This window comes from Protopterus annectens, chromosome 7.part0 (genome assembly GCF_019279795.1).
Source record: "Protopterus annectens isolate FY-2018-M chromosome 7.part0, PAN1.0, whole genome shotgun sequence".
Classification (NCBI taxonomy): domain Eukaryota; kingdom Metazoa; phylum Chordata; order Ceratodontiformes; family Protopteridae; genus Protopterus; species Protopterus annectens.
The window spans coordinates 1,212,140,548-1,212,159,814 of record NC_056739.1 but is presented as its reverse complement, the minus strand read 5'-3'; the positions used below and the strand labels follow the sequence as shown (position 1 = coordinate 1,212,159,814).

General features: G+C 39.8%; 1 protein-coding gene across 1 annotated transcript in view; it reads right to left on the bottom strand.

Moving 5' to 3' along the window:
* The window catches only part of KTI12 (KTI12 chromatin associated homolog), a gene marked incomplete in the record, with an annotated part of 408,069 nt that extends 389,637 nt beyond the window's left edge, over positions 1-18,432 (bottom strand). The window contains 1 exon segment of the mRNA XM_044077840.1: positions 17,917-18,432. Within this exon segment, the coding sequence (XP_043933775.1) occupies positions 17,917-18,067 (151 nt within the window).
* Positions 18,433-19,267: the final 835 nt, after the last annotated feature.

Sequence of the window (19,267 nt, the reverse complement as noted above, 5' to 3'; positions counted from 1 at the left end):
TGTTTCCAATGTTTCTCAGCTACTTCAATATTGTAATGTTTGCACAATCCTCAAAGCAACAGTCACAGCACATTAAAATGCCTTTCGGTATACAAGCCCTCTGCCATTAGTGTATCACACCCAGCAGCAAGAAATGCAACCGTTTTTAGTTCTGTTTTACAAAATCTGCATTTGTCTGTTTCTCCAATGTGTTCAACAGACTTTGAAAACCAATATGTAAGCAGTCCACTATCCTGGAAAGCCATTATTAACTTTTCATCTTTTGGTATAAATTCACCTCTCCTTAACCACTCCTGGGTCAGATCCTGATCAACAAGAGGTTGTTCCAGGAGTTTTCTACACTTTCTACCTTTACGGCAAATGACATGTTACTCAAAATGGAAATGCCTCTCAGCATATGTTGAATATAACTTAACCCCTTACATACGTTTTGTGTTTGTCATGACGGTATGTGGCTTGTGTCACATACCTGCCTTCAGCACACCCTTACAGTTTAAGATTATAATACAGCAAATGCTGTCTGGCTTCATTTGCTTATCTGCTCAAAAATGGGACACATCAAGATACTCAAATGCACATCTAGTCATCATCTGCACTTCTGCATGACTTGCGTATTGTGTAAGTATCACTTGCATGTACCAGCCCTACACATAATGCAGATCATGCTTGTGAATACAGGGCAAATAATCTATGGTGTATATTAAAAGCAACCAGGTCATTTGCAAGAAGAATCATCTCACAGCATGTTAACAGAGGTGTACTAGTATTCTTAAAATTTAGATTATGCCCTTTATGAACTGCTAGATTAATGAAAGAACAAAAGTTTGCTAAAAAAAAAAAAAAACTACTACTGAAAGACAGGTGACGTCAAATACTGTTATAAATTCAATGTGAAGTCAACATTTTAAAAAAAATTAAATTTGATAATGTACTTTACGCTGATCACCACATTTGTCAGTAATCCTGTATATGAATCAATTTAAAGAAAGCCTATGTGTTATCCCGGTCACAACAAACTTGGTATATAAATTTAAAGCAAGATGGGTCCAAATATTTATTCTCAGAGAGATTCTAAACACATACCCAACTCAAATACTAGAAAGTAACCCCTTTTTAGAAGTCTGTTAACACCCCGCCTACTTTTGACAGCAATGATCACCTAAACGACATGCCTTCAGCAATACTCTAACCGCAACAGGACAAAGATATAGACAAACACTTTTTGAAGATTGTTGTGTTGTGTCTTTCGGCTTATCCCGGTTGGGGTCGCCACAGAGGAACTCCGGTCCGCTAATGTTTGGTAGTGGATTTTTACGTGCCGAGTTACCAGCCCTGACGCACAACCTTCAACGAAGGCACGCCCATTAGACAAACACTTTTTGAAGGTAAACTCTTAAAAAGCATTTCCCAAAGGGAACATCACAAGCTCAGATGTACTTTCTACAGCTGATTTGGTGGTCATGAATAGAGTGCATAGATTACCCACATTACAGTCCATATGGTATTGCATTAAATCTACTTATATATCCTGCATCAAGATTAGCAAACTGATGAATAGCTCACTTGAGCCTAGAATGTCATTGTTCTTCCAGTTCACACCCCTATTTCTTTTCTTGAGCCTCGTTGTTCCTCTCTACTCATCCCTCATCACACCCATTATAGAGTACAACGCCCCATTTGGCATGTACCTCACAAGACGTCTACAACAAATAGAAAGGCCACAGAAATACCTCACTAAGAGGAATACCGGCCTCAAACAGATGCCATACGCAGACCGTCTCAAAAAACTCCAGCTCTACTCCGTTGCTTATCACCTACTTAGAGGTGACCTCTGCCTAACATACAAAGCCATGTCAAACCCAGATCTGTTGGACATGCTACCTGTAGTAAGAATCTTTGTGTTCAACATCTTTATATCCTGTATAGGAAGGGTTAAAATGTGAAACTGCATTGCGTGCAAAGAAATAAGCTAAAATGAGTTGTTTTTCTTGTAAGGAATTTGCTGACCAGAAAGGAATGCACAGATGTTACCTTGGTCCAGGCACAGCCTATCTTGGGACTGACTTCTGACCAGGGAGGAATGCATAGATGTTACCTTGATGTAGGCACCAACTTATCTTGTGTCTGACTTTTGACCATCTAAGGCTCCAGTGAGTGAATTTATAGCCTTGACTGAAATTCCTTGTCTAGTAACCAGCTGCTGTGTATGTGTAGAAGAGGGTATAAAAACCCATGTAAAGTGTACAGAAATTAGACTGCTGACATACCGAGGCCAGTCACTTTTAGATTCGATCCGTTCCGCAGTAAGGTGAGCTTTTATTTATAAAAGTATATATTTGTTTAAAATTTTACTTTTCTTTTAAATAAGAAAAATGGGAATAGGAAGCAGTTGTGTTAGTAAGGGCTGCTTAAATAAAAGGACTGAGGATGAGGAATATATGTTTAAATTACATCCAAAACTTGAAATATATGAAAAATGGAAGAAAAATTATGGGTTTAGTGGTACCTTAAATAGATCAGAATGTCAAAATCTAGTGAGAGACCAGAAACAAAAAGGTAGGATTTCCTCAAGCACAGAAATGGTTAGAAGAAGCTAATAAGAGGTATAAGGAACAATTTTCAAATAAGGGAAGTAGTAAAGGTGCATTTTTGTCCACAAAGAAGATGAACATCTATTGTCTGTCGTAAACCAACAGCCCCACCCTTGTATCCTGACATCACTAAAGACAGGAAGATGACACAGAGAATCAGGATTAGTACTGACAAAACAAGTAGGTGCATGATAGAAAGTTATAAGCTAAATGAATTTTGGGTCCTGACTGGCACCTGGTCTGTGGGAACTGGAACCCCATAACCAGGGAAGATGATAGACCACTTGCCTACAATTCAGACTCATGCCAAAAGCAGGTTTATGGATAAATGGAAGCCTAGGGCAGACTGGACCTGTATTAATAGATGTGTACAAGAAAAGAAGACAACTATTTGCAGAGACTTAAAAATGATTCACCTTATGAACAACAATTAAAAAATGCCTTTTTAAAAGGATGTAGAACTGCAATCAGTAACTTCATTCAAAAACATATGATGAGTATGCAAGACATGCAGAAAAATATTTAGAAGAAAGGAAAAGGAAACTACGGTGAGTGAAGATGGGACACTTATGCTACTGCAAGGTCCGACTAACAGGGGTAAAGGAAGGGGCAGAGGCAGACATTCCAAGATTATGAAGGCAGACAGAAAAGAGGAGAATGTTTCAAATGTGGTAAAAGGGACATTTTGTGAGGGATTGGTCTTCTGAAAGAACTAAAACCACCCGGATCACGAGTCAGCATGACTATAAGATGGTGGTAGAACAAAAGGCTGATGGGCCAGACTCAATAAGGCAGAGTGAAAAGGAAGCTTTTGAGGACATAAATGAAGAGGGTAAGGGAGAATGTGCAGGATGGGAGAATGAAATGACTGATTTTTCAGACGCAAGCTAATATCAGGTTGTTAATTTAACAGCGCTGGCTGTAACTATGCAGCTAGAGGCACAACCGATAATCACACTTCAAGTAGAAGGAAAGGATGTAGAATTTTTGTGTGATTCAGGGACCTCCAGGACCCTGCTAAAAAATTCTGCAGTGCCATCCGATGTAACTTCTGATGACTATGTATTAGTCAAGGCAGCAAATGGCCGCATTTATAAGGAACCACTATCTAAACCCTTATGGTTCACAGACCCTGAAACTAGCCAAACTATCAGGTTTCAAGTCATTGTCTCCAAAATTTGCCCTGTAAACTTATTAGGAAGAGATTTAATGCACGTGTTTGGCATAGCAGCTGTGCCGACTGCATCAGGGATTCTAGCCGAAATTCAAGATGTTATGTTACAGGTGGGGCAGGGTGATTTACACTACTGGTACAGTAATGATCTTGTTGAAACTGGACCACAAAATGTAGTAAATGAGCTAACTAATTTGGCCTTAAGCAAATATGGCACACAGCCGCCAGTGGTAGCTAAACAACTACACTGTACAATGTACTACAGAAAGTATGTAGGACCAGACGACAAATATGAAGAGCAATTCTTTAAACACAAGGTCACAAAAATCCTGTTACAAAATCTCTATTGGGATAAAGCAGGAAATTCTGCAGTTACATGCAGTCTTACGAAAGATATGCAGTTACTTTTTATAATTCTATTGCACATGTCTCTGTAACAAGGGAAGAACAAATGGCATGGTATCTGGTGGGGAGGAAAGTTACTGAATGGGCTAAAATGACGCCAGAACAATTGGCATGTAAAGGAGTTCAGGTACAAAGACTAAATTGGGTCACCCAGGCTAGACCAACAGTGCACCTAGACAGGCTAACGCCAGGTCATTCTGACTATATCTCCTAACCCCGCAGGAAGAATTAAAGTTACAGTCAGTTCCAGACTCCTTATGGTCCCGCGGGCAACATGACATTGGGCTAATAAATCAGCAGGACAGGTTAAAATAACTCCAAAATCCGATTTTAGACCTCAGTATCCATTAAGTAAAAAGGCAGAAGAAGGCATTCTACCAGTGATCATGGCTCTATTACGAGCTGGGGTTTTAATTCCATGCACAGATTCACCATGTAACACACCCTTGTTCCCAGTAAGGAAACCGGACGGGACCTGGAGAATGGTACAGGATCTGCAGGCTGTGAATGCTGCTGTGGTACCAAGGGCTTCTATGGTCCCAGATCCATCGGTTTTATTAAATGATATCTTTCCCATCGATAAGTATTTTTCTGTCATTGATATCAGTAACGCATTTTTTTCTATCCCTCTACAGGAAGATAGTAGGTTTTGGTTATGAGCAAGCGAATATTGTGAAAGTCCTACAATCAGAAATGTCGACAAACCTGGCACAGTTTCAACCAGAGCATGGCTGTCATCTACTCATTTTACTGGCTGCACAAATCTAAATTACAATTTTGTAAAACTGAAGGCTATACCATTTCAAATGCTGGTAGACAACTAGATAGCTGTAGAAAAGAAGCTATTTTACAGGCACCAATGAAAAGAAATGATGTCATTTTTAGGAATAACAAATTTTTGTCGTGATTCCCAACTATGCAGAGGAAGTAAGTTCACTAACTTATTTTCGCACTTCCCATGGCAGCACATGATGCGATAAGGCAATACAGGCATTTACTAGGGTAAAACAATTGATAGCAGGATCTGCAACACTTAGTTTCTGACTATACAAAACCCTTTGTTCAGACAGTAGATTGTAAGCAGGGCTTTATGACATCGGTTCTGTTGCAAACTTATGGGGATAAGTTGAGACCATTAGCTTTTTATTCCAGTAATTGGACACAGTACACTGTGTACAAGCAGTAGCAACCCTAGTTTTGTTTCATGACCTTACCGTACAGCACTCTGTGTAATACTTCTACAGGATAAAGTTACCTTTCTCTCTCCTACCAGACACTTATCCTGCATGACAACATTGTTATCACAACCACACATGACCATTGAGCGATGCACTACTCTTAATCCAGCCACGCTGTTACCTACAGCTGATGACGTGTTTAGACTTAATACACTCTAATGTCTTACCAAGACCAGACCTTAAGGATCAACCTTTGGCAAATTCAGATTGGACCCGGTTTGTAGATGGGTCAGCACGTAAGAATGAGGCAGGTATTACACAAGTGGGTTATGCAGTCACAACTGAGACTAAAGTACTAGAGGCAAAACCTCTCCCAAGAAACCTGTCCATTGATTGCTTTGACCAGAGCATGCACCATTTCCAAGGATAAGGCAGTTACTATCTACACAGATAGTCAGTATGCTTTTTCCACTGTCCATGTCTTTGCACAGCAATGGAAAAATAGGGGAATGATTACGGCCTCAGGAAAGGAAATAACCCACAAGGATTTAATCCTTAGCCTCTTACAAGCTGTCCAACTGACACACAAATGCCAAGGATCCAGTATCACTTGGAAATGCACTAGCTGACAAAACTGCAAAAGTGTAGCCTTAACCTCTACGAGACCACACAAAAGGAACTACACCCTACATATATTTTTGATGTACAAACTTTACAGGTAATGCAGGAACTTAGTACAGTTCAGGAAAAACAGCGATGGGTTAAATATGGGGCTATTCAAAAGCAGGGAGTTTTTGTAAGTCCAAATGATAAGTATGTCTTGCCAACAAACCTTTTTAGGTATGCCTCTGGCCCATCTTATCTCCAGATGCACTGTCAGTAGCCAAGGCTCTTACAAATAACATTATCCCTCATTTTGGGCTACCTACACGCATCTATTCTGATAATAAACCAAGTTATTCAAAAGCTGGCTAAACACCATTGTGCCTACCACCCACAGTCAGCAGGGTTGGTTGAACGCCATAATGGCATTCTCAAAGGCAAGTTCCAAGACACATCAGTCTTGGATAAACTGCCTCTGGCACTCCTGTCCATGTGTACCACTCCCACCTCAAAAGGGGTCACACCATTTGAACTACGTGGCAAGGTCGGTGAAGAGATAGCAGATTACATGAGGAAAATGCTGACAAAAACTAACACTTCTCTAACGAATGATTATTTTTCAGATCAGAAGAACAACAGGATCCTGGAAGTGGAAGCGGGGGAGTGGGTGTGGATTAAAATTGTCAAGAGGAAAACGTGGGCCTCACCGAAGTGGGAAGGTCCATACCAGGTTTTGATTTTGACACCCACAGCAGTTCGAATAAAGGAAAGAAGCTCGTGGATCCACCTGACACATTGCAAAGTAGTGAAACAGTTTGAACTGCACAAAGATTTGGGTTCCCCTGAGGAACACTAATTAGTAGTAATCTTGTTTTGTATAAATATCTGACTATTGTAGCAATGCAAAAAAATACCAGAAAGGAGCAGCCTTTCCCACCAAAGCATTCCAAAATAATTTTGTTGTTAATAAGTGTGATTGTTACTTTTCTGTTTTGGCCAGCTTTATTTTCAAACAAGACTAGCCAAGTAAAGAGAGATGAAAATACGGCCTGGCATCCACCTTTTAATACATACCAAGTTATTAAGTATGCATATGCTCTATCTTTTAATGTTTCAAATTGTTGGATATGCACGGCTATTCCTACTGTACATGGTGGTCTAATGTTAGGTACAGTCCTTTGGGGGCAAATAATACATGGACTAATTTATTATTTGAAACTTCAGAGGTAGCCTTAAAGGACAAAATAGCATTACCCCTCATGGGTCGCCAGAATGGAACTGTATGTTTTCAAAGAGGGGGCAAGATTAAGGTTGGATGGAGTCAGTGTAATGTAAACATAATTCATAACTGTACAATAGATGACACTGTGCAACGAGTTTCAAGCCCATAAAAGTGCTTATTAATGACACAAGTTTCTTTGAAAAAATGTTATCTGTGTATGATCTGTTGTTTAAAGGGCTGCAAGATAAAGGAAATCATTCTGTTCCAGTTAATATTACACTAAAGTAAATGCTTGTTATTTTATCTGTGGTAGAAAGGCATACAAATGGTTACCAAGGAATTGGTCAGGCAGTTGTTTTTTGGGTTATTTAGCACCAGCTATAAGACATACATTTTCTCTTCCCCAAGGTAAAACTGTTAATAAACCTGTTAATCCTGTAGGTAATGTTGATGCATCCTGGATCTATCACGATTTGGCCCATAGTAGCAGCAAGGGCTGTCACACATGGACTTTGATGTTATTTCCTGGGCTGGTATCCTTCCAGCGTATGGGACAGTAAAATCTATTTGGGAGCTCAGAAAACTGTCAAAACTGTTAGAAACTCTGAGCAATGCAACTTTTTCTGCGCTAGAATTGGTGACAGATGAGTTAACTGCAATGAGGACTGTAGTGTTGCAGAAGCAAAAGGAGGTACTTGCGCTCTTATCCAGGAGGAGTGTTGTTCTTTTATTCCAGACAATGAGCATGATATAGACAGTCATTTGGAGATCTTACAACAAGTTTCTGAACTTACAAAACCAGGACAGAATCCACTGACTGACTTTTTCCAAAATTGGTTTGGAAATTGGGGAACAGTACTCATGAATGTCTTAATTGCTGTATGTGTTGGTGCCATTATATTCCTACTGTTGGGTTGTTGTTGCATTCCTTGCATCTGAATAACATCAAGTGTATTGTCTGCCAATGCAACTAAAGCTTATTATTCTGAATATACAGAAAATGAATCATGCGAACAACTGTATGAATAAAAAGTATTACTGGTGATACTAAGTGCTGTTAGGGGGAAAATGTAGTAAGAATATTTGTGTTCAACATCTTTGTATCCTGTATAGGAAGGGTTAAAATGTGAAACTGCATTGCGTGCAAAGAAATAAGCTAAAATGAGTTGTTTTTCTTGTAAGGAATTTGCTGACCAGAAAGGAATGCACAGATGTTACCTTGGTCCAGGCACAGGCCTATCTTGGGACTGACCTCTGACCAGGGAGGAATGCATAGATGTTACCTTGATGTAGGCACCAACTTATCTTGTGTCTGACTTTTGACCATCTAAGGCTCCAGTGAGTGAATTTATAGCCTTGACTGAAATTCCTTGTCTAGTAACCAGCTGCTGTGTATGTGTAGAAGAGGGTATAAAAACCCATGTAAAGTGTACAGAAATTAGACTGCTGACATACCAAGTACTTTGTGGCAGGTCTCCATGCATGTAAAATGAACTCTTTTTTGGCCTACCTTTAGCTGTGTGATTCTTCCAGCATATGTTAAGAGTATTAAAATCTTTTGACACTACCCTTAAAGAAACTCCAGTCCCTATGAGCCACACGTTCCAGGGACCTAAACCTTGCCACCACAATAAAGAGAACATTCTGGAGTGAAGGATTCCCATCCCAGTGACGTCCCATGCTCTAGAACAGACTACCCATTCATGTCAAACAAAGCTCCTCATTAGCTCTCTTTAAGAAAAGTCTCGACAACTGGATGGGAAATAGAAAATTTACCCTGGGATCACTTCTGTGTCTCTGCTAGAGAGTGGCGCAGGAAAATAACTTTCTTGGGTGGCGAAAGCCAGGGAATTTTTTTGGCTTGGCTTATATAGGCCCCTGGGCCGATAGCCTAGTACCTACCTATGAACCTATGATTTATTTTTACCAACTGACTCATCAGCTAGTAATAGGCAGTAATAGAAAGTGCAAAGTGTTATTACCAAAATAACACTAAGACTGTTAATAAAGGATGTCTCGAAGTACAGAAATTAATCAATTCATTTGTCACTTATTCATATGGTCATAGCTGAGAGCCCTACATGTTATTGTGGGTACGGTGTAAAATGCCACGGTGGGAGACAGGAAAATTCATTGTCAATTGTCCATTTAAAATCACATTATACTCGAGATACTGCTAGCAGTTTATTAATTATAAAAACAAACAGCATGTCCATATGTATTTAAGACTTGAAGAAACAAGTGACTTACAAACTGTTGTAAGACACTAGGTGAAGCCATAGATGTTCTTAAAAACTGCCCTTGATATTTGCACTGTAAGGTGCAAGTCTTAAGAGATATTCAGTGTTACTTATATTGCTAGTTGTACAATTAAGCATATATTTCTTTAAATATCTCATAGGTTCATAGGTAGATACTAGGCTATCTGCCCTAGAGCATTTATAAGCCTAGCCAGAGTGTATTTGGCTTCCGCCTCCCTATTAGATTAGCCTACTGTGCCTCTGTAAAGTAGGTCATAGAAGGTACCCTTTAAGATTAGTTTACTGTCCCTCTGTCTAGCAGGGACACAGGAGAGATCCCAGGGGTGAATTTGCGATTTCCCATCCACGCGTCCAAATTTTGCTTGAAGAGGGTCAGCGAGGGTCTATGTCTAACATGAATTGGGATTCTATTCCAGAGTGAGGGGAGCCTCTGGGAAATGAATCTGTCCCTCCAGCATGTCCTATTTATTTTTGTGCTGAGGTTTAGGTCCCTCGAGCGTGTAGCTCTAAGGGACTTGGATTTTTTGATGTGGAGCATGTCCATTAATTCTGAGTTTGACATGGCTTTGTACGTCAGGCATAGATCGCCTCTGAGTAGGCGGTAAGCAACTGAGTAGAGCTGGAGTTTCTTTAGTCGAGCTGCATAGGACATCTGTTTGTAGCCCATGATCCTCTTGGTGAGGTACTTTAGGGGTCTCTCCAGTTGCTGCAGGTGTCAGGTAAGGTACATCCCAAAAGGGGCATTGTATTCAATTATGGGCCTGATGAGTGACGAGTAGAGGGGCACAATGACCTCTCTTGATCTAGATGCGAACCCTTTCATGATAAGGTGGGCTATATAGAAGGTCTTTCTAACCACTTTGGCAATGCGATTATCAAAGGAGAGATTACTATCTATGTTGGTCCCCAAATCTCTAATTACTTCTTCTGTACTTAATGGATTACCACCTATGTGGTAATTTGTGGGCACCTTGTTTTTCCCAAAGGGGATGACTATGCACTTTTTGGCATTTAGCTTGAGGCCGTGGCTCTGGCACCAAGCATCCATCTCTGTGGGACCCTTTTGGAGGATGCTTGTGTCAGCAGGAGATTCGATTATGTCCCCCAGTTTGCAGTCATCTGCGAACTTTGTCGGCCAAAATCCCCCCATGTTAGCCTGAACCTCAGAGTAGTATATACCGAACAGGAGAGGTCCCAGAACTGAGCCCTGTGGGATGCCACTTGTAACTGGTTTGGATTCGGACATTGCACCTGTGATTCTGACCATGTGGGTTCTATCTCTGAGCCAGTTTGCAACCCATCTTGTGATATAGGGGTTGATATTTAAGCTGGTAAGCTTATTTATGATGCCCGAGTGGGGTATTGTGTCGAAGGCTTTTGCAAGGTCCAGGTAGGCTGTGTGGACTACCTTGCCCTCATCTATGGCTTTGGTAACTGTTTCAAAGAATCAACTAGGTTTAAGAGGCAAGATCTGCCCTTAACAAAGCCGAATTGGGTAGGGTCCAGTGTCTGGAGGCTCCCGATGTCTTTGTTTATGAGTTCCATGATAATACGCTCCATAGCTTTACAGACCAGACTAGACTAGTCAGGCTTATGGGGCGATAGTTTCCGGGGTCCGTTGTGGCACCACCTTTGTGGAGTGGGACCACTGTAGCTGTACGCTATTCTCTGGGTACATATCCTATAGTAAGGCTAAGTTTGAACAGTGACTTAATGTGAGGGTTCAGTTCTTCTTGGAGCTCGCTTAAGACACAGCCTGGGACACCGTCCGGTCCCATAGATGCTGTGTTTTTTGCTTTGGAGAGGGCAGCTTTCACCTGTGCATCTGTGATGTCAGGGAGGTGACATTCAGTTGGGATAGGCGTTTGCTCCTTTGGGGGAGAAGTTTGTGCTGAATCTGTCTGCCAGGATGTTGGCTATGTCTGTAGGTTCAGTATATTTTGTACCGTTATGCAACAATTCAGAGCATATCTAGGAGTTTCCACCCATGTTTCTGACATAACTAAAGAAGGCCTTGTGATTATCTTTAGTGTCTAGGACAATTTTTCTTTGGAAACTGGCCTTTGATGATTTTATGAGGGATCGAAGTTTCTTGCTAATACTGATCAGAGATGCCTTCTCTTTTTGGGATTTTGCTCTGTCATGTAGTAGCTTCCTCCTTCTGTTGTATAGCTTATTTATGGCCGGGGTCCACCAGACCGGTCTCCTGTTTTTGGAGGAGTGAGTCTTGGTTTTATTTGGGATAGCACGATCCATGCATTCCTGCAGGTGCTCATAGAATGCATTTGTAAAGGATTCTGCGGATTGGGCTGTATTATCCTCTGGCCCAGGGGCTTTGAAGGATTCCACCTCAGTCTTGAGAAGTGCAAAGTTGGCTTTTGAGAAATTCTTTACAGTGATTTCCTTGGCTGGGGGTGGGACGGGATATGGATGTCCAGGGAAATTTGTTTATGGTCTGATCTTACCAATGAGGGTTTACCTCTGGTGTGGAACATAGAGTCCCCATGTTGGTGATGACCAGGTCCAATATGTTGTTCCCTCTTGTGGGAGTGGTGACCAGTTGTTCCATTGAGTTAGAGTTTAAAAATTCAAGGAACCGTTGGGCGAGGGTGTTTGGGCTTGAGTAGTTTTCCCAGTCAATGTTTGGGTAGTTGAAGTCACCCAATAATATAGTGTTTGGAGAGACCTTCATATTCTCCAGTGTTCTCAAGAATGCCAAGTGGGGTTCCTGTAATAGGGAGGGTGTTCTGTAGCAGGCTACAAACTGAAAGGCAGTTTTGCCCGCTGTTAGTTGCACATGGATGGTTTCCGATGCTTCGTGCAGTGCCACTAACCTGGAGGTGTAGGTATCTTTGATGAATATAGATACTCCCCCTCCTTTTGTGCTTCAGTCCGAGTTTTGGGGCCGAAACGCATGGTATGAGTTATAACCTGGTAGTGCTGGGGTGCTCTCAGGAGCCTTGAACCAGGTTTCTGTTACTGCACAGACATCGATTTTCTCCATACTGAGGAGAGTCTCGAGTGCGTGCATCTTGAGGTTTAGACTTCTGGCATTGAGTAGCATTACCTTTAGTTTTTTTATCTTTGGGTTGTCTATGGAGGTGGGTTTGTCCTTTGAGCCTTGCCTAAAAAAGGCACTATGGGGGTGGCAAGGGCCTTGGCCAGTATACGAAAGCCTAAAGGTGACAGGTGCAAGCTGTCCGTAGCGAAGCAACGTGGCTTGTCGAACATGTCATCCCAGGCTGACAGACACTGGATCCCCTTTGAATGACACCAATACTTCAGCCAATTGTTGAAACTGATCATTTTGTCTTTATACTGTGGCATCATTCTTGGTGAAGGCAAGATGCTACTCAAGGTCAGGGACATACCAGCCTGGGCTACATGGTCAGAGAGCTCCTCTATGTCTCTTTTCATGTAGTCCAGGATGGCACGTCTCAGGTCATTCACACCAGCATGGACAATGACTGAGTCATACTTGTACTTACTTTGGAGTGACCAGAGTGCTTGCGTTATGTGGCAGATCCTGGCACCCGATAGGCAGCTTACAGTGACCTTCTCCTTGTTCAGTCTGGTGAGTGGGATGTCAGTGTGCCGGACAATAGAGTCCCCTATAACAAGTGTATTTGGTGTGTTGTTTGGCCTTATGGCCTGTGACTGTGAGGCACACTGATTTTGTGAGATATGTGATTTGTGGGTATTGTTGAGGGGTGGCTGTTGCTTGGATATCTGCTTAGGAGGTCTTTGCTGTTTAGGCAGAGTTTTATTTAGAGCCTCCGAGTATGTTTTTGTGTGTTTATGTGTTGGGTATGCTGATGCAATAGATCTGTGTGACACTGGATTTGTGGTGTGGGTGGTTACCTTTTCCTCCTGACTGACTGTGCCAGTCTTGGGTTGAGAGAGCTCTGCCTCCAGTTTGGCTGTGTAACTGCATCTCTCACATGTATTAGAGTTTGTTGGAAGGAGGAGAGAGTTGTCTGTGTACATAAGGCAATTGTAACATTGCCTCAAAATTCCCAGATTCACCAGCTGGACTGGAGAGTAACCTTGAAACTGACCCTTGGACATAGATTAGTATAGGGAACTGTTTTTTTTACTGATCAGATTAGGGAAGGGAACTGATTTTTCACTTGATCAGGAAGGAGCAATCGGGAGTGTAATACTTATGAGAAGTCAAGGAGGGTGTAGTGCTTTAGTTAGTGTTTCCTTATAAGAGCTGAGCAAGTGCATGGCTTTAGAAAGAGAATAGAGTGATTACTTTGAGAGTTTGAACAGTTCTAAGGGAAAAAGTGAAGAGCAGACCTTGTGGAGCCTGGAATAGTTTAAACCTGTTTAGGCGACGCTGCTCAGTGCGCAAAACCACGCAAAAAGAGAGTTGTAGGGTTTTAAGAGAGAGATCAAGGAGTTTAGAATTGACCCAAAATGGCCAATAAAACTACAGCTTCTAGGTAGTAACCATTCCTCCAGGGACAGGCAGGCTGTTCAGTGTTAACCACTCCCACTGGTGAACACAGAGACTTCCCTTTAGCCCAAGGAAGCACTGGCCTTCTAGAAACTTCCAAACAGTTCAGAACAGCAAATCGGTAACTGAACTTTCTTAACTTTCAGAAAGTGGGAAAAAAGCAAGATTTTTTTTTCTTCTTTTTGTTGTAGTTTAAAGGTAGCAGAGATACACAAGCAGCAAAATAATCACAACAACATCTCAATAAACATGCACTCACAGAATAATTTCTTGTCACTTGAAACCTTATGTCTGGTTAAAAAATGTTCTAAGTTCTAGGCTGTACAGTTTCCAAGATATAACAAAATTGTTTCTGAAAGTTTAACAAAAAATATAATTTGGGGGTTGTGAGCATTACAATATATTACAGTATTTATGGAAATATATGAATGCATTGACTATTATCGCTGTAAAGAATACTTCTTACAGATAACTGTTCACAGAACATTTACATTTGCTTATGCTTTTTTAAATGTATTTTTCAGAAAATGCTCTGGAATACGAGACATGTATCGGCTGTTAATGGTGTGACATTTCACACACCACATAATTGTTAATGAGCTACTTAAAAAGATTTTAAACTTTACTTTTATTCTTGTATTGTGGCATGGAGCTTTTCTCCTCAGGCTCTGACTGAAAAGAGGCATTCACCCATTTAGACAGTCCAGGTTAAAATATGTGAATTAATAAAATGACATATACAATGAAGTGAAACAATAATACCAATAAAGTAAATTAAAACAATATGAGAGAAAAATAAAATATGTAAAAAAAATAGACAAATGCACACTGATGCAAGTTGAGCATGGTTACTGTGCAATGTTTATGATTGTTAGAGGAATACGGCATATTACACTGAGAAACAGTCTGTGACTAAAGGACAATATAAATGTAGGTGGTTAATTCAGAATTCACAGTTACAGATAAAGGACTGTGAGAACGGAAAGGATGAAAACATTAAAAAAGAGAGGACTGGGAGAAACAAGAAGTTGGTTGTAGACAGGAACAGAGTCATGAAAACAAACAAAAAAAAAGAAATAAGTGGAATGGGGAGGTGAACTAAAATGAAGAGGGTTTAAAGACCTAAGAATTTGTATAGTAACTACTGATAAAGGTATACTGTGTTTTGGATCTGGGGCAAACCACAAAACATATACATTCAAAAGAGGGACCGTGCAACAATACATCATTTTGGGAACTACAGACCTGATTATATTCTTTAACATTTATGATTTTTAGAAATATCATTCTTGACAGTGAGTCAGCAAAGCTACCACATACTTTTGATTAGGCCCTTTGAAACATGATTAATAAAGGAAACACACTAACTTCCTGTTATTCTACTCTGCTGAAATCAAAACATCCCAGATTTAGAGGCATGAGAAGGAAACTGAATAAAAATTACACAGAGATGACATAACTGGAACTTCAATGAGCCAGCCAAGCTTGTTATATAGTAAATCAATAGCTTCATTAACCTATAAAAGAAATATCTGCATAGCACAACACCCATGTTAAATTTTATCAATAGTTTCATTATTCTTTTTAAAATCTATAAAAGAAACATCTGCGTAGCATAATATCCGTTAAATTATTTCACAAAATTTACAAGACTGCCAAGAAACTCTGTGATACAGAACTAAATGCTTCTATCATTCATCCATCATGTGATACAAGTAATGAATCTAATTTGCTTACCAAAATATAACACTCAAAAATATAGGCCCTATGGAAAACATAATAGGATGGCTTCCCTAAGTGGCCTACAGGATTCACTAGTATTCCAGACACCAGGGGTTGTTCTTAAGAATACTAACATATCAAATAATACTCTGAAATATTTTGGATAAAGAATTTAAAAGAAATGATCACAGTGTGGAAATGTTAAATAGCATACGTTTAGCAGCTGTAGCTCAGAGTTTGCAACATGTTGATCATTCTTTTAAAATATAGGTCCTGTTAGTACCGATCATGGCAGCGAGAATACATTTAACAAAATAGTTATAGATTTAAAATGCTTACTTTAGTGACCTCATAACTAATAATCAAAAATTAATCAGCGTCTGTCATTTTATGTTAAATTAATAACTATTTCTAATATATGTGCTATTTAGCTATAACTTACAGCAACAGATATATTAAAACTGTGTACATTTTTATAATTATTTATCTAACGTTTGTTATACTGATAGATTGCATAGTATTGTGCATTTTAATATGAATGTAATTGTGCATAAAACCTCTCACTAACACACTTTTAATGATCAAAACTATAAAGATACCCGTAGTGCAGAAGGATGGAGACCTGACCGGAAACCATGCCACCCGAGTTCAACAAGCAAATCCAGCTTATGGAGTCAGATGGGGGGACACAAAGGAGTGAGAATTTTGCTACTCACCTATGCAGACAGGCAGAGATAGGGATTAATGGAAAAAAGTCACAACTCATAGTGAAAGCTTAGAGCCCCAAACCTGATGCAAGCAACACGGACATTCACTGACAAATAACCCATGCCTTAACACACACAAACCTCAATGCACACTGGATGTGGGAACATAAGTTAGGGTAGGACATAAAAATAAATAAAATCTCCCACGAAGGACAGCTGATCCTGGTCAGACTTTATAACCAGCTGTCAGTATGGCTAATGCCACTCATTTGGCAGGAAAACAATGGATCTAAAGTGAAGGGGAGGGACTTGGTGCTCTGGGCAGGGAAGGCCAAAAATAAATTTGAAAAACAAAAATGCCTGAGCAAATGACTAACAGTCACATCAACTTTATCCTATCTATTCAGGGATTCGTGTAACAACGGTCTATTAATTAGGCACTAGAGTTATGGTGAATGCACTGACAACTATTTCATACAAAATGAGCAAAGCAGAACATTCTGAACGTGTTGCAACTACCCACAATTTGTTAGGAACACGCAAAGATCAAGCTTTTATAAATTACAGTAAACCTAAAATGTAAATAAAACAAGTCCTATCAAAATATTATACTGTTTAAGGTTAACAAACTAATGTGAAAAGAAAACATTTTTATAAAATTAATGTGAATACCTACACTAGTAAGGACTCTGGATGTACAATTCAGTTCAAAGACAAACCACTTTTTTAATAGTACTTAACAATGGCAGTTACAGCTATCATACATCTTTTGTACCCATAAAATATATGCGAACTCTGTAACTCCCTTTACCATAAAAACATGCCATAAGGAAATGGTCATTAAAAACAGCTATAATGTGCGGAGTTTCTGTCGCAGAAATACACTACAGTAAAAGAACTGTATTCTTTATAGATGACTTCACATCACTATAAGAACACTTTGACTGCAGCAATGTGTCTCAATGGTTTCAAAACTACATGGGCTGGAATTCAGTCATTGCATATGTGGACTTTGCAATGCACTTCCATTCTGTGCAAGTTTTATCCAACCATTCAGATTCCTCACATATTCCCAAAACAGGTCAGTTGACTGTGACCTCATATGTACTGTACTTATCTTTGCCCTCGTGGCACTTGCTGTGGCTGTAAGGATTCTAGGACCAACCTACTAACAATTAATATATGTTAAATAAATAAATGATGGGGCGATCACATAAAAATACCTGGGCAGATGACCAACATATACTACCTCAGCTTTATCATATCCATTCAGGGACTCCTATAGCAATGTTTTTTAGTAGTCAGATATTTGGAGTCACAGTGAATGCATTCACACAAACACTATGCAAAATAAGCAAAACTGAAAGGTCTTTGACCACTGCGTTTTAGAGGGTATACAGTGCTGTATAATCCAACCCCATCCTCGCATGATTCTCTCACTGCACAACTTATATTAAGTATACAGCTGAATCAACGGTGCACTAGGCACTGTAAACTTCACGCCGTTTCCTTCTAAGACAGACATGCTTGCCTTGAAGAATTCAACGAGAGGTTACCACTCAAAGGTTCTGAGAATGACTCCAACGTTTACCTGCATATGTATCATTTTTTTGTACTCCCAGTGCATCTTCGCAAACCACATGAACTTTCCGACCACAATTTTCCATAAAATACTTCTGCAGTTGTTCAGTTCTCCTGCTCTTGCCGCTACAAGGTAGCCCGCACACCACCACTAAAGGCATCGTGCTGTGTGTGGCAATCACAATATCAAGTTCAACCTATAACTAACACACAACCACATATCAGAAAAGTTTTAATGCAGTTACAAATGAAGAGTAGGCACAGCCATTAAAACGCGGAACTACAACAAATAGATTTAGTTCTTCTTCCAGGTTCGTGGTACGCAATAAAATAGTGCGTCCACAATTGGTTTGTTATTTCCTATTGTTTAGCCGTCTTAATTCAGACTTATATCGCTACTATGTGTTTGAGAGAGAGAGAGATTATCTGGTTTTATTAATATTCTTTGCATTAACAACTGTCTATATTGTAATTTAAAGAGTAGATAATACGAATAACGAGGCGCACAGAAATCCTTTTCAAAACTACTGAAGACTGACGTCAACCCGTGTCACACCAGTCACTGTCCAGTCTAAGTTGTCTTAAAGAAACAGTTTCTTATTTACATACTGTTGTATGTCTCAGCCTAGTATTTGAAGACATTCACTGTGCAAAATAAGACACTAATCTTATATCTAGCAACACAGTGTGCCTCCTGCTTCGTTACTTGAAACAGTGAATGTCCACGTAATGAAGTGAATGAGTGATATTGGGCTATTTCAAGCTGTAATAAACATAATTAAAATTAAACCCTGACATTTTTATGTCAGTCGCATGAGTAGCAAAACAAGAGAAAATACCTCGGAAAAACTAACTACAACCCATAGTTGAATTATTCAGCACAGGTTTTACATTTGTTCCTAATGCTAAGCTGGATTTAGCTGAAGTATATTTTTTGCATTTGCTTTGTTTCAGTGATAGTTAACACTTCTGTGCTGCATTTATTTCTTTGGTTGGATTTATCACTGTTTTTCAGCCTGCACTTGTTAAAGAAACTTCATCTGTTACTGTACTGCTTTTAGGTTGTTTTAACAATATTCTGATATTTCGTAACCCCCTCTGATACTGCAATAGCTGTTGTGAGTGATTCTGCCAAAATATTTCAAAGTTTTGTAAGGTTTTTGTGTGTTATGAACATTTCTCAGGGTTAGTGAACTTATTTCCAAGGATTCCTGATATTGCAGGAATTCTTACTTCTGTTGTAAAACATTTGTTACTACACTTGAGCTCAAAAGAGTTTGTTTTGCATGGGTAGAGTTCTTTTGCACTCTGGTGGGAGCAGAGAGCTAAATTCAACCCATCCAAGGTGGGAACTACTGGTC